The 15,550-nt window shown below is 53.2% G+C and overlaps 1 protein-coding gene across 11 annotated transcripts in view; it reads left to right on the top strand.

The window, feature by feature from the left end:
- Nucleotides 1–15,550, top strand: part of LOC105466084 (collagen alpha-1(XIII) chain) — an 89,026-nt gene that overhangs the window by 32,589 nt on the left and 40,887 nt on the right. For 10 of the 11 annotated variants that reach the window (XM_071069688.1, XM_011715013.3, XM_011715012.3 and 7 more), the window contains 5 exons: nt 902–928; nt 1,718–1,753; nt 13,300–13,344; nt 14,256–14,288; nt 15,347–15,373. In XM_071069688.1, the coding sequence (XP_070925789.1) occupies nt 902–928; nt 1,718–1,753; nt 13,300–13,344; nt 14,256–14,288; nt 15,347–15,373 (168 nt within the window). The remainder of the gene's footprint in view (nt 1–901; nt 929–1,717; nt 1,754–13,299; nt 13,345–14,255; nt 14,289–15,346; nt 15,374–15,550) is intronic. The other variant, XM_071069691.1, reaches the window with a different exon arrangement.

The following is a 15,550-nucleotide window of genomic DNA, read 5'->3' on the forward strand; positions in this document are numbered from 1 at the left end:
ATGAATTTTTAATTTTTCCACAATTTCTCCCCAGCACCCCACAGAGGGGGATTAGTCTTATTTCCACCAGTTTTCAGATGGGAAAACCTGAAAGGAAGGGAAACTTAGGAAATGGAACCAAAATAAGGCAAGAAAACCAAAAAGCGCTCAGAATTCACTTTTTGCCGACCACTGCCCTTTCCACCCACCCCCCTGCTAACACTTTGGGCTCTCACTCACTGAACCCAAGCCAGGTGGTTTTCTTTGTTAGATTGTTTATAACAACAACAACAACCAAAAAAAGAAAACCAGAGAGCATGTTTCTTAAACCAATTGCAACAGACCAGACTCAGGCATCATGGCTTTCTCCAGCCCACGTTTGCTGTCCACACCTACACCCAAGGCTGCGGTGGAGCCAGCCTTCCCTGGCCTCTCCCTCGACTCACACCACCTCACTGTGGCCAGCTGCCATGCCCACAGCACCCTGGGCAGAAGGAGACAGAGGGCTCCTCCGCCGGCAGGCAGGACCAAGGGCAAAACCAAGGCTCTGCTGGGCAAGGCCGGCTTTCTAGGGAGGGGTTCCAATTAGGAGGTGGGTGAATGAGGATCTGGACCAAACCACACTGTCAATTTAGCATGATGCCGCTGACCTACTTTCCATGGGCGAGCACAGCAGAGTTGCCCACGGCGCCCACATGGCTGCAAAGAGGGACATAAGCCTGTTATCCCCACGTGCCCTCAGCAGGTTTCAGAGCCCTTTCTGGGGTCCGCTACCGCTGTTGGCTAGCATGCCTATTCTCTTGCCGTAGCTACTGGGGGCTACTCTGCCCCTAGGGTCCACTGTAAGTATGGCTAGCCCCAACCATTTACCAGTGGAAACCAGCTCTACTCACCTTTTTTTTTTTTTTTTTTTCTTTCACAGGGCTTACCTGGGCCTCCTGGACCAAAGGTGAGTGTCCTTCTGGGTGATGTGTTGAACAGGTGGGAGAATTCCCTGACTGAGGCAGGAGCAGAGAGGGATCTCAGCTGAGAGATGGATCAAGCTTGACCCACTTCCAAAACACCACCCTCCTCTTACGAACTAATTTGATTCCAACAAGAATTTCACTTCTTGTGTGCCCAGGCCAATGAAGCAAGTGCTACGGGCCTGCATTGAAGGCACAGTCCACCATCTGAGGAGCATAGTGTCTAGCTGGAAACTCTAAGCTCATGCCCAGAACACCGTCACAATATCCAAATAAAATAGTGTTTTATAAGGAGTCAGAATGGAAAGAGACCTCTAGGGTCATCCAGTCTCCAGAGAACCCTCACCCAGAAGCCCACAATGTCAAACAGGCTCTCCCTTTGAAGCTGGGGGCCCTGGGGCTCTGGGGACAAGAAGATGCCAAGCACTAATTGTGCCCAACTATTTTATACATGCAGAAGCTGAGAGCCCTGGGGGAAAGTGGCTTGTCCATGTTCAGTGGAATCAGGTCTCCTGGGTCCCTACCCAAGTGACTCTTCCCACCATTCCTCAGCCTCTGCAAAGTGGAGCTGGTTCTCAAGAGTAGAACAATCTATGTTGGCCTCAGAGGAAGCTAAGAGCTGTTGCTCCTAGGAAACCTGGAGATGAGTGTTGAAGGGGCAGTGGGGCTTGGAGTCATTGAGAGGAAGAGAGATGGTATTGTGTGGGGAACGGCACAAGTCAAAGTTTGGCAGTGGGAAAACCTCTTTAATGGCCTTCTCTTTATTTCCCCAGGGAGACCCAGGGATCCAGGGCTACCACGGCCGGAAGGTAAGATGGAGGAGAAGGATCCAAGTGGGGCAGGACTTTGGACAAAGCAGTGGCCTACTAGACCTCAGACCCAAGAGGGTCTCTCCCTTCCAACCTAGATGGCTGTGCCTGTACAGAGGCAGGCCAGGTTCTCACTGGCTCCCCGAGGGCCTGATAAGTGGGAGCCAGATTACTGGGATCCAGCTAGGCAGAGTTCTTTCTGTGCTGAGCAAGGATGTAGGACATGAAGGGGTCCAGCTCTCACGGGCCAGAGAGTCAGAAGCACTCCTGCACAAATAACCCCAGTGAAGGCAGACTTTATTAAGTGCTACTGTCACAAGGCATGGCGTGATTAAAGGAGGTAAAGAGACAAATTTCAGATTGAGAGAAGTTTGGGAAATATTCTGGGAGAAGACAGCCTGAGAACTCAACCTTGATGAATGGGTGGATGTATCAGTTATCTATTGCCGCGTAACAAACCATTCCAAGTTTACTGACTCTCTGTCACAATTCTGTGGCTTGACAGTCTGGGAATTCTGCTATTCTCACCTGGGCTCACTCATGCAGTCACACCAAATGACAGATAGAAGGGTGGGAGGGGACGAGATGGCCCCATTCACATGTCTGGTGGTCAATGCTGGCTGTGGGCTGGGGGCCCCTGTTCTCCACATGGCCTCTTATCCTCCAGGAAGCTAGACAGACTTCCTTACAGCACAGCAGATCCAGGACAGCATTCAAAATGGGCAGGTCCCAGTGCAAAAAGACTTGTCACATATCTGCTTGTATCACATTTTCTAATGTCTTATTGGTGTGGGAAGAGTCTTAGGCTCTACTTCTTCATTGGAGGAGTAGAAAGCATTTGTGGCCTTGTTTTTCTGTTTTATGTTTTTTGTTTTTTGAGACAGAGTCTCACTCTGTCACCAGGTTGGAGTGCAGTGGCGCGATCTCAGCTCACTGCAAAACCTGCCTCCCAGGTTCAAGTGATTCTCCTGCCTCAGCCTCCTGAGTAGCTGGGACTACGGGTGCGTACCACCACGCCCAATTAAATTTTGTATTTTTGGTAGAGACGGGGTTTCACCATGTTGGCCAGGATGGTCTCAATCTCTTGACCTTGTGATCCGCCCACCTCGGCCTCCCAAAATGCTGGGATTACAGGCGTGAGCCAACACGCCCAGTTGTGGCCATTTTTAATCTACCACTTTGGCCTTCAACCAGAAAATATGAATGGAAACAATATTTTAGATAGGTAAACAATTTGAGCAAAGACCCAGAAGCAGTCATTACAACAACTATAATAGCAATAATAATTTTATGGTAGTCACTACTTACTGAACACATACTATGGTCCAGGCACTGTCTTTCAACACAAACTGCATTATTTTTAGCCCTAAAAGCACTCTGTGAGGCTGGTATGACTATTCTCCTATTTTAAAAATGAGAAAACTGTGTGTCAAAGACAAGAAACTTATTTCTTACCATTGTGGAGGCTGGGAGGCCCACGGTCAAGGAGCCCATATCTGGTGAGGACCTTCTTGTTGTGTCATCCCGTGGTGGACAGTAGAAGGGCAGGAGAGGGCGAGAGAATACGAGCAAGAGAAGGCTGGGCTTGCTTTTACAACAAGCCCACTCTCGCAATCACATACCCACTCCCACAATAACTAACCCACTTCCAAGATAACTAACCCTCTCCCACAATAACTAACCCATGTCCATGATAACCAACCCACTCCTATAATAACTAACCCACTTCCACAATAACTAACCCACTTCCATGATAACTAACCCACTCCCACAATAACTAACCCACTTCCACGATAACTAACCCACTCCCACAATAACTAACCCACTTCCATGATAACCAACCCACTCCCACAATAACTAACCCAATTCCATGATAACCAACCCACTCCCACAATAACTAACCCACTTCCATGATAACCAACCCACTCCCACAATAACTAACCCACTCTCACAATAACTAAACCACTCCCATGATAACTAGCCCACTCCTGCAATGACAAACCCACTCCCACGATAACTAATCCACTCCCACAATAACCCACTCTTACAATAACTAATTCACTCCCACAATAACTAACCCGTGATAACTCCCACTCCCACGACAGCAACATTAATTTATTCACGAGGACAGAGCTGTCATAATCTAATCACCTCCTAAAGGTCCCACCTCTCAACACTGTTGCACTGGGGATTAAGTTTCCAACACAAGAGTTATAGGGGACACATTCAAACTACAGCACTGGAGCTTGTCCAAAGTCTCCTGGCTCATAAGTGGCAGAGCAGGAGTTCAGTTCCAGGTCTGGGTCCTTCCCATGGTACCACCTGCTGTAAAGAGCACAACCCTGCCCTCCAGACCCTGGCTGGGAAGCTGCTAGAGCCTTCCAAGAGGAGAAAAGAGGCAGGAAGGAAAGGCAGCAGCAGGAGAGGAGCAGAAATGTTGGAAGGGGAAGAATCACTCCCTGCAAAGCACATTCCTCGCACGCTGCAGTCAGGAGGTTGCCATAACCACATGGCTTTATGGGTGCCTGGTGAATGAAATGGCAAGACCTGAGAGATCTTTAATTAGTTCTACATAAACTAAGACATTTGTATTGTATCAGGAAGTGGAAATCAGCCCCCGCAGTTGCCTCTATCCACTCACACAGACTCATAAAATTTACTGCCTCCTGGTGCAACGCGGGGTCGGTTTTTCATTAGCAGCCAGGCCAGCTCTTGCTTGAAAGAGTTGTGAAGGAGTTGCAGGGCAGCAGAGGGTCTCCAGGCATCACGGCGATGCCCTTGGCTGGCATTATACCATGACAGGTGTCTGCATTCTGCTGCAAACTGCAAGACTGATTCATCCAGAAAGGGGCATGGGGTCTGCTGTCCTGAGTACGGAGAATCCTCTGCTTGGGGTTAGGGTGTCCTGATGCTAGAGGGCCTGTCCCGGGAGAGTGGCGATCCTAGACTCAAATTGTAGGAAGAAACATTTAACCCAGGCTACATTGAATTTGCAGAGAAGACAAGCGTAGCCCTGCTGATGGGGGAGCACTTCCTGTCCCCAGGACGCGGGAGATTTGCTCAGAGCCTCCCTGCTCTAGTGCGGAAGAAGGATCATACTTCTTTTGCATGACTAGAAGTAGAGCAAGTGCCAATGAATAAACTCTACGAGAAGAGCAATTCCAGCTCCAGAAGAGGGAGCTTTCTAATCGCCAGATGCCTTGGGAAGGTGGGAGGGAGTTCTGGTCACCAGAGGTGTTCAGTTAGAGGCTAGATAATGACTGGTCCAGGATGTGTTTAGAGAAGTCTCTGCATCAGCTGGGAGACTGGATTAAAATCCCTTCCAGCTCAGGGAAGTCATAGCTTCATGGAGACAGAGTTGGCTCCATACCCTTAAGAGAGGAGCAGCTCTGAGCCTTGAGCCCTGACCTTGAGAGGAGGCTCTGTCTCCTTGAACCTTCGTCCACGCCTTTTCTCCGTCCACATCCAGGGCTTGTCAGAAGCATCCCCACTCCTAGGTCTCACGAGGCACTGAGGAGAAGACCCTTCCCCTTCGTGCTGGACTCTTGCCTCCCAACCCTTCTTTCTCTGCCAAACCACCCTCTCTGCTTTTCTCCAGTGGCCTCTTCTCATGGAATCTGGAGGGGCTGTGAGGCCATCATGCCCCATCACCACCTCTCTGGGTCACTGGAAGGTTCCCATTGCCTCCACCTCTCCCAGCCTATCACTGAGTCTTTTCAGTAGGTGCCACTGGAGCCACTAGCCTTGCAAAGCCAACAGCCCATGGCTGGTCTGGGCACCCTTTCCTCTGTGCTGGCCTTTATCTGCTGGGACTCTTATCTTGCCACCAACTCTCCACTGCCTCCAAGTCCACCAAAGGACAGAGGGCTGGCACTGGGAACTATGACCAGCAGCAGATGGCCCGTCACCAAGGACTTGAGGTCATTCCTTGGGAGGCTACAAGTGCCTCTCCCATTGCCCCAGCCTCACCGGGATGGCAAATGTCTTGACGCCAGTGATCACCATGGTCACGCAGAAGTTTGTTCCCCTCTGAATCTTGAGATGAAGCGACTTTTCATCTTTGGGCAGTGCAGCAATATTTCACATCTCTACTTTAGAAAGTTCATTTTTTCAAACTTACTCAGTTCTTACCATGGCTCAGTGGTTACAGGATACAATCATTATCCTGATTATATAAATGAGAGAGGTTAATACTTTGCCCAAGGTTGCACAGCTGGTAAACAGCCATTCTGGAATTAGAAACCAGGCCTCATCAGTCCAAGCCTTGTGGCCAGTCTGTCTTTGCACCCTGGTGCAGAAGTTAAATGTCTGCTCAGGGGACTCACCCCAGGCTAAGCTAACTGCACAGACCAACCCTCCCAACCTCCGCCTACTAATGGTTTCTCTGGGATGTGGAGGACTATTCCCCCACCTCCCTTCTTTTGCCCATCAGTCCTCACTTTAATTCTTTCCTCCATGCTGTGCTCTCTGCTTGGAGTAAGGCCCAGGGAGGAGGCACTAACATGAAGGGTGGCTTGGTCTCAGAGACTGGGAAGATGAGTTTGCCCTCCCCCACTACCCTGGGGAGGAACAGTGCCAGCAGCTGGGGATGCCAAGCTGAGACAGGGGGCATGTGACTGCCTCTTGAGGTCAGGATGTGAGCGGGACCTGTGGGGTAGCTGATGGGCCCCCAACATGAGCTTCCTTGCTTCACCCCAGAGATCTGACCCACTTGGAGGGACGGACACCTTTCTGACACCATAGCCTCTCAGCCTATGAAGTTTGCTAATGTCCACCACCACCCCCAGCAGCTGGACTGGGCCTGGCATCCTCTCAAAGGCCAGCCAGACCCACAAGGCAGGCTTCTCCACCAGTTCCTTGAGATAAAAGCCCAGTGTGGTCAGTGGCCCCTGTGCTGCCCCCATGCCCCAGTCGGGGCCAGCCCTCCCGCCTAGACACTGTGAGTATTGTTGTGCACCCATGTGGTATCTATTTGATCCAAATTTATGACACTGATCTACTTTAAATACGTTGCAAGATGCAAAGCGTGTTTAAAACATTACAACCTTGGCTCTCTGTCAAGAGGATTGACGAGTATTGTCAGATTGTATGTGGATCACAAAACCTGGTGAGCGCTTATCTCTAAGTACATCAGAGCTGGTCTGTTTGTCTCACTTTGGGGGCGCGTTTGATGTCTGTGGTGGTCTGGATGTTAAGCCTCAGGGTTTGCATGAAGGACCATGGCTGAAACACACATTCCCCTCTTTCAGGCTGTGGGTGTCAGACCAGAGGAGGAACATGAGGGCTTCAAGCTAGAGCTGCTTGCAACTGCCGCTACCCCTCCTGGAGGCCAATGGGGCTCTCCAGAAACAGGGATGCCCTGGGGAGGAGATGGGATGGGCCCTCTGATGAGATGGCTAGAGGGCTGGGGAAGGGCACGGGGACAGAAGCCCATCCACCCGGCCATCTCAGCCTTCATTCTGTGGCCGTGCTGGCCCTTCTCCTTGCCCCTTCTCAATCCTTCAGCCAAAGGGCATGAGGATTCTGATCTGCCAGCCAGAGCAAGGGCCCGTGTGGTGGACACATTTCTGTAGAATGATAACTCGTGCAATTGTAACTACCTTACTGGCCTCTTCAACAAGCCAGGCTATGTACTAGGCACTTTGCATGCATGAACTTATTGAATCCTTGTAATGACCCTGTGAGGTAGGTTTCACTCAATTCCCAACTTATGGACCAGCATACTGAGGTTCACAGAGACCATTTTCCCCAAGGTCCACAGCTAGGAAATAGAGAAGCCAGGTCTGTGTGATCCCAAAGCCTTGCTCTGAATGACTTTACTATCTGCCTCTTAGCAACCCTTAGGGACGCCATGGTGATTTCCAGTAGACCTTCCCCCAGACCCCTCCATGAATGGAAGGAAAGGATGTAGCAGTTGAGCTGTTTTCGTTCTTGTAAGAGAAGGCTGGATTCAGGTCTTTCTCTGAGCCTCCAGGCTCTCTGGGAGCAGTGTCTGCAGAGTCCGCGGCAGAGAACGGGGTGTACTTGGTGTGTTGCTCTTGCCAAAGAATTAAGGAAGTGGAGTGCTTTACCCATTGGCACTGACTCCACCGAAATGAGTCCCCCAGGGAGTTGGAATGGTTTCAGGACTCCAGTAAAGCCTGGAGGAGGCAGTTTGCCCCAACCTTCCACGACAGCTATTCCTGAAACCTTCCTGCACCCCTCCTGCTCTTGTAGGACCTGAGTAGCCCATGCCGTTCCCACTCCCACTGAGTGCTCCGTGCAGATGGAAGCCATAGATGCAGGAGCCTGCTAGTGCGGGGACAGCATTTTCTTTGAAAGCTATGAAATCCTAGTGGGGACACCCAGACTATTCGCATAAAAGATAAGAAAACTAAGATCTGGGCCTCTGATCCGAGACCTTGTGGAGACTAAAGCGACCCCAGCCCCCACCCTGAGCACTCTGGACTCTGTTTTTCATGCACTCCAAAGTCCAAGATTAATTAGAGCTGACTTTTCTTTTTGGAACTAACTACAAAATCAACCGATCTCAAATTGAGATTACAAGCCAGCCGCCCTTCCAAAGCCCTGGCCTTCAATGGGGCACCCAACCCCGGTAATTCCCCGGATCACTTCCTGCCGGCCCTAATTACCAGAGGACCTGGAATTTCCGCAGTTCTGGTCCTCTCTGGTGTGGAAGCTGGCTGGAGCAGGGAAGCGGGAACTGAGCTGCCTTTTTCCCGGAAGGAAGACCTGGGAACTCTTTACAGGGAGAAAACCATTAGCCCTCCACACCTGGCTTTTCTGGCCTGGGGAAAAGACCCTGGTCCAGGCTTCAGGCTTGAGCCGTCCACCGACCACCATCCCTCCACCCCCTCCCTGCAAACTCCCCACACTCTCAGGCAGGCGTTCCTCCTCCGTTACAGAGAACAAAGAGCCTGTGCCACCAGATGCATTTGCTCAGGGCCTTCCAACCCAGATCTGGCTGCAGCAGAACCCAGGCCTAATCTTAGAGAACTTCGTTTACTTCCCCGTGCTTCCCTGGCCTGACTTTGGCTGGGAGCTGACCTTAAAGCCCCCTTCCTTCCTCTAGACTGTGCTTTCTTGCCAAGTCCCTGCCCAGCTTGTTCAACAAACAGTAAATCGCCAATTGAGAGGCTACTCCCACAGGAGCAGAGCATGGCTGGTTTATGCTCCAAGGAGCTCCCTTCCGTTCCATCATCCCTGTAAAGGACGCATCCTCCCACCTGGAATCTGGGACCAGAACAGAGGACCTATCAATGCTGTGTGGTGCTCAGGGGCAGGGCCCAGCTGGGGAGTCTGAGTGGCAGCCTCAAAATCAGGGATGGGACAGGCCTTCAGGGCCATTCAAAGCAAATGCCTCTCTACCCACTTGTGCTCCCCTAGAGCCTTCTCAGGCACAGTGACTACAATCTACCCCTTCCTGCATTGGTTCTTGGCACTGAGGTTAAAAAGCCAGCCTTGCAGTGGGGTGGCTGGATGTTGGCCCGGGAGTCACAGCTTCTGCCATCACACCATGCACATGGCTGAGACCTTTTGTAAGGCTCAGAGCACCCACTTCTCCAGCCCAAGTAAGGCGGCTGAGAGCCCCCAGAGGAACCTCTGAGTCCCTTCTGGGGAGACAAGAGGAGGCAGAGGTAGAGGAGGTGAATCGAGGCCTGTGGGCTTTGCTGGACTGAGTGAGCCAGGCCCTCCGAAAACCAAGACAGTGATGAGTAAGTGGATGGAAACTGAGCACAGTTACTAAGACACTTTTTAAACAGGAAAACCTAGGAGGGGAATTAGAAAAGAAGGAGCCCCTAGACAGGCTTGCACAAAGACATGCCCCAAGGAACAGCCCTCTGAACAGGTGAGCCACCATCCTCCTCGGGCAACAACCACCCCCACTTCCTCCCCCTGCCTCCTGCCTCCTGCACATGGGCCCCGGCCACAGCGATGCTGGAGTCCTTGATAATGACTCTCACCTCACCGTCTTCCAGGAACCAATGTTTTTGGCTTTAGGAGAAGCCCCGTTCCCCAGTTCAGAGGTCAGGCAGGGGCAGGTCCCTAGAGACAAGCCCTGGGGAGTGAGCCTAATGAGAGTGGAGTGAGCAGCAGAGCGAGGTCAGCTGGGGGAGGCCAGTGGGGGCGCCCCTGCTTCCTGCCAAGCAAGGGGGTGGGAGGGACGGAGGCCCTGCGATGGGGATCAAGGAAGCCTGGGTCATTTGCAGAATTAAGAGAATTGACCCAGAAAGGAGGGAAGGGGCGAAGGTCAGCCACCCTAACAAGGAGGGCTGCCTCCCGAGGAGGCTCCCGGGGCTCTGATTTCCCCGAGTGCCTGATTGTGTCTTTACACACTCACATCAACAGGGGCTGAGGACAACCCCAATTAGCCTGGAGACTCTCACGCTCCAGGGTTTTGCTCTGCACAGTTTCTTCTGGGACTGGAGACAGAAGCCCAGAGACAAGCTTGAAGCAGACGCCACCTCCTCCCTGCAGGAGCACCCCTGTGGGTAGGAGGAGGGGAGAGCAGAGACCCACTGAGACCGCTCCTAGAGCTGCATTTTTAACCAAAGCTAAGAGTCCCTTCCCACTCCACAGATCCTTTTTCTGGAGCTACCAACCAAGCCAAATGGCACCTCTCCAGCTTTGGCCTCTCTCCTTCCAAAGGGCGTGCAGGGGAGCAGAGACAGGGCTGGGGTGGGTGGGAAGAGACAGGAGCGCCAGTGGATAGGAGGTATCTGATCTAACCGCACTTTGCAACCAAGAACCCTGGACCAATGGGAGAAAGTGGCTTATCCGTGGTCACTTGCACTCCCAGCCCAGCTCCCCGAATTGGAGGTGGGAAGAAGAGGGCAGGGGCATTGGGGGGAAAGCAAGAGAAAAGATAGAGAAAGTGGAAGAGAGGGATGACGGGGGCCTCGGAATAGTCAAGGACTCCCAAGCTGACCTCCCACCTGCACCCACACCAGAGGACTGTGGAGGCCTCTGTACTGAGTCAAACTGGTTTAGTCATTCAGAATGTTAGCAGGGGGCCCTCCAAAGGAAAGAATGACAGGAGCCCTCAGCTGGTACTACTGAGAGGGCTTGGAGACCGCTGTGGCCTGAGTAGCCAGACTTCAGATGAGGTACTGTCGCGCCCTCTGCCGGCCGCAGAGCAGCTGTGCACACAGGCAGTGAGCTTTTCTGGGCATCCTGCGCTGAGCTGCCCCCACACACCGACCCCTGCACTCTGATGGGCCACAGACCTAAGGACCCCCCTTCCCCAAGCAAAGAGGGGCTCTGCTCTGCTTGAAGGCTGTTTGATGGAAGCAGACAGAACATCAGTCCATCTGATATTTGGGTTGGCCAAGAGAAGTGAGCACCTTGGCATACGGACAACAAACTATCCAAAGCCCTAGGCTGCACGACCTTGGCAATCTTACCTGGCCTCTGTGAGCCACGGTTAGCTGACCTGTGAAACGAGAATAACATCCACTCCCACACTGGAAGGGATTGTTGGAGGTGGAATAGAGGAAGGTTGTAAAGCTTTTCAGTCCAGGGCAGACACATGGCAGCTGCAGTAAGTGGCTGTGCCCTTCTCTCTCAGTCCCACAAGAAGGAAGTTAATGTCTAGGGCAGGCCTTGGGCTCTGGATTTTCAGCTGTGGTAACTTCCTGAGTTTAGCTCTGCCATCCCACCTGTGGTTCAGGGGTCACTGGTGGAGTCACGCTGAGAGAGGGCTCTGGCATTGGGAACTAAAGATTCTAGGCCTTTTGTAGAATTTAGAGACTTGGCCCAAAGAGGATAAAAGCAAAGCCATCTCAGGCAGACGTAAATTTGTGTGTGCAGATTACAAACGCTAAGTGGTCCCTGCTGCATTGAGGATGCAGCGCTGGGTAATAGGGGATGGCGAAAAGCTTCATAGAAGAGATAAAAGGGCCCCACTCCCATCAAACAGCCTCTTCAGGCTGAAAACAGGGCAGAGCCTCTCTCTACTCAGAGGCCCTCGGGTCTGTGGCCCCTAGGGGTGCAGGAGTCAGTGTGCGAGGGCAGCGCAGCCCAGGGTTCTCAAGCACTGGCTGCTCTGTCAACCAAGAATCCAAACGATGCAGGGGTTTTCAGTTGAGGAAATGGCAGAAAGACACAACTGTGGAAACAGGTGGTGTTTTCAGGGACACAGAAACTAGTTGATGCACCCCATGATATCAGGTGATGAGGCTAGGAAGGAAGCGGGGGTCAAAACGTCATGCTCAGGAACCTGGTCCTTTTCCTACTGTCAAGAGCAGGCCAGGGATGTTTTAAGGCAGGGGTCTCGCTATCCAGCCTGTGTGTTAGGGAGCTTAACTGGACACTTGCATGGAAGACCCATCACCGAGGAAGAGGATGAAAGTACTCTAGCCTTGGTAAGGAGAAGGAGGGACCAGGACCTCCTGTAAGATGGCAGGAAAGGGAGAGTGTGGACAGCTGAGAAGGAAGCCAGGGAACACCAGATCCCCTCTGCCTTTAAGCCTATGGGAACTGCAGCCTGGCCTGGCAGCCACAGCAGTCACACCCAATGGGGCAGCTGGGCCGGGAGCAGGATTGTCACACTCTGTGTTGCCCATCCACAGTGCTGGCCTTCAGATGGAGGAAGTGGCAGCAGGCTGGCTGCAGTCACCTGTTGCTGGACACCATCCCGGGCCCCAGCTGGGGCTTCGTGCTCAGGCACTACATAGGATTCAACTGGAACCAGGCATTGCCCTCCCCCCATCCCCTGATGTAGCCAATGATAGTCCTGACTTACCTGCTCTTGGCCTCCCATTTGTCCCTGGCTGTCATCTCCAACTCCACCTCCTTGCGGTGTGTCGTTCATCCTGATCTCACCCTACTCTCACAGATTTGGCATTTTCCTGGGGAAGTAAAGATGTTGAACATAAAGGTAGGGCAGTGCCAAGATGGTAGAGCAGCCCTATGCTCTCCCAGAGAAGCAACAATGGACAGGTGACCCTACCTGTGCCTCCAGACGGGTAGGGTCAGAAATGGGTGCGGATAAATGGGCAGCGACACATGTCCTTGGGAAGAGTTAGACCCAGAGGACTTGGAAGGGAAAGGAACCCCAGATGAAAAGAGAAGAGAGCTCCTGTCTGGCTCAGCCAGAAGGTACCATCCTAGCAAAGCTGCTGGAGTGAAAACGAGGCAAGAAGTCCCAGGCAGGGACCGGAGGGAAGGTGTGCAGTAGGTAAGCGGCCAATGGGTGGCTCCTGCCCCTGCTCCCGTCCCACAGCCCAAGTTCCAGGTACAGCTCAACCACGGAGTGGTAGGTAGATCTTGGGCCAGTCGCTTCCCTTGCTGAACTTGCATTCCACTAAGTGAGCCTCTCTCTCTGGGGGCCTTTCCTGCTCTGTGACCTGTAACTTGGGCCCTCCTGCAAGTTCACATAGCTGAGGGCAGGGGCCCACACAGCTGCCACCAGCAGGGTCCTCAGAGCTCAACATGAGCGGGACAGCCATCCCAGCCTCCAGACAAGCCATTCTCACCAATGTCTTTGCAGGCTGACAGGCCCCGAGTCTGGTCCTCTCCTCATGCTTTCTCATTTCTTCCTCCAGGGAGAACGGGGCATGCCAGGGATGCCCGGCAAGCATGGAGCCAAGGTACCTCCCCCTTCCCCGCATCCCAAGCAGCCCCAAGGCCCCTCCCCCAGTGCCCATCCCTCTCTCCCCAGCTCCAGGGACACTCTGGAGTCCCAGTTCTTTGGGCCTCCTTCCGCCTGCCCTGGCTCTCCCAGCTGCAGCACTGTGGTCTCTCATCAGTGCGCCCTGATGTGGGCGGCCTCCTCCTGGGTATCTCTGGGTCATAAAAAGCCATTTCAGGTACCCCTAGCTCCACTGCAGTCCTAAGACCCAAGTGGAGAGTAGGGACCCCCAAAAATCACCTCCACTTGAGATTTACTAAGGGGCACTTTGGGCATCATATATCTCTCAAAGTAGGTGGCCTTGGGCTGATACGAAAACAGGGTTCACTCCAGCCACTCCCCAGTCTGTGAGGGCAGAGATGCACAGAGCTGACTGTGAGGGTCATGTCAATCAGACACTGGGGAAGATTGTCCTGGTGAAATCAGCCCCTTTACTTTGTCATCTACTCTGCCCCCCTCTCCCGTGGCTTTCCATCCTCCTGCCCTCTCCCCTCCCATCTCCTCCTCCTTTCATATTCCAATGAAGCTCCCCCTTCCACCCCAGGGACCCCCTCCCAGCCCCATCTGGTGCCCCACAGTCCCCACTGTGCCTCCTAGGAGAGGCCAGGAGCCACGCAGGTGGTTGGGAAGCCCAGGGAGCCCTGCAGACTAAGCTGCACAAAGCCCCTTCCTCAGGGTCCATTCTCATGGCATCAGCTCAGCATCCCCACCTCCCAGCGGGGGTTGGTGGTTGCGGGGTTGGGAGGAATGAGCGGTCCTCCTTCCCATGGCACCATGGGGAGGCTGTCCACTGCACCGCCCCCCCCACCCTCCGCCGCTGCCCCCTCGCTGCAGAATGTCTTTGGACCTTTTTTTGTCTCTCTCTGCCAGGGCACTCCTGGAATTGCCGTGGCTGGGATGAAGGTCAGTGGACTTTTGCAACCAACACATCAGGGACAGGGTGGGAGAGATGTGAGCGGGCAGAGCTGGGTATCTTAGGCTCAGTGGGGTGGCTGGCAGACCAATGAGGGGGCATACAGGATTTGGAAACATTTTTCTCAAAGTAACATTTGTGCCAGGTGCATAACCTTGAACCACAGATGTGTAACTAAGCCTTGCAAGTAAATACGAAGGTTTCCTGCCTCAACTCACTAGCCTGCCAAGGCACCAAGGCAGCAGGAAGGCAGCCCAGATCTTTCCTTTATGCTCTGTAATTCAGTAGCTATATGCTTCCAAAGCTTCAGAGAGAGCAGGAGTTCATCTCCAGAACCCCCACCCTGACTGCCCATTTGGTTGGCAGGCAGATGCGAGGATAGCCTGGAAAAACAAGTGCTCAAATTCAATCTTCACAGCAGGTGCACTTCCAGGGGGCACCATGTCCAAACCAAATGCCCATTCCTTCCTCTCCTTCCTCCTGGGCTGCCTCACTTATGCTCCCACCTGCCACGCCCCTCACCTGGGGAAGAACAGAACCTTCTTTTTTTTTTTTTTTTTTTTTTTTTGAGATGGAGTCTCGCTCTGCCGCCCAGGCTGGAGTGCAGTGGCCGGATCCCAGCTCACTGCAAGCTCCGCCTCCCGGGTTTACGCCATTCTCCTGCCTCAGCCTCCCCAGTAGCTGGGACTACAGGCGCCCGCCACCTCGCCCGGCTAGTTTTTTGTATTTTTTAGTAGAGACGGGGTTTCACCGTGTTAGCCAGGATGGTCTCGATCTCCCGACCTCGTGATCCGCCCGTCTCGGCCTCCCAAAGTGCTGGGATTACAGGCTTGAGCCACCGCGCCCGGCCGAACCTTCTAAGGGTCAGTAGCCTGATAGGCCTCCTTTGGCCTGGGACCTGATGCCTGAACAGAGAAGAGCCGGGGCTGGCCAGATATTTCACTAATCCCACCCCGACTGCCCCCCACCCCACCTCCACCAACAGGTGCCTTGCTCATTTGTTTCTGCTTTTTCTGTGTCTCACATTTGTTTCTCTTTTTCCACACAGGGCGAGCCAGGGATCCCAGGAACCAAGGTACTGATACAGAGAGAATGTTCTGGGCTGCACAGAGCATTGGTCATGGGCAGAGGTGGGAGGGGCTGCTGCTGTTTTGCTCTTGGTCCCCCTGAGGCTGGCCTGGGGCTGGGGACCTGGCTGAGCAGAGAAGGGCCCACTGGTCAGGAGCACACTGCAAATGCCTCCCCCTCCCTG

The sequence above is a fragment of the Macaca nemestrina genome, chromosome 9 (genome assembly GCF_043159975.1).
Source record: "Macaca nemestrina isolate mMacNem1 chromosome 9, mMacNem.hap1, whole genome shotgun sequence".
Lineage (NCBI taxonomy): Eukaryota > Metazoa > Chordata > Mammalia > Primates > Cercopithecidae > Macaca > Macaca nemestrina.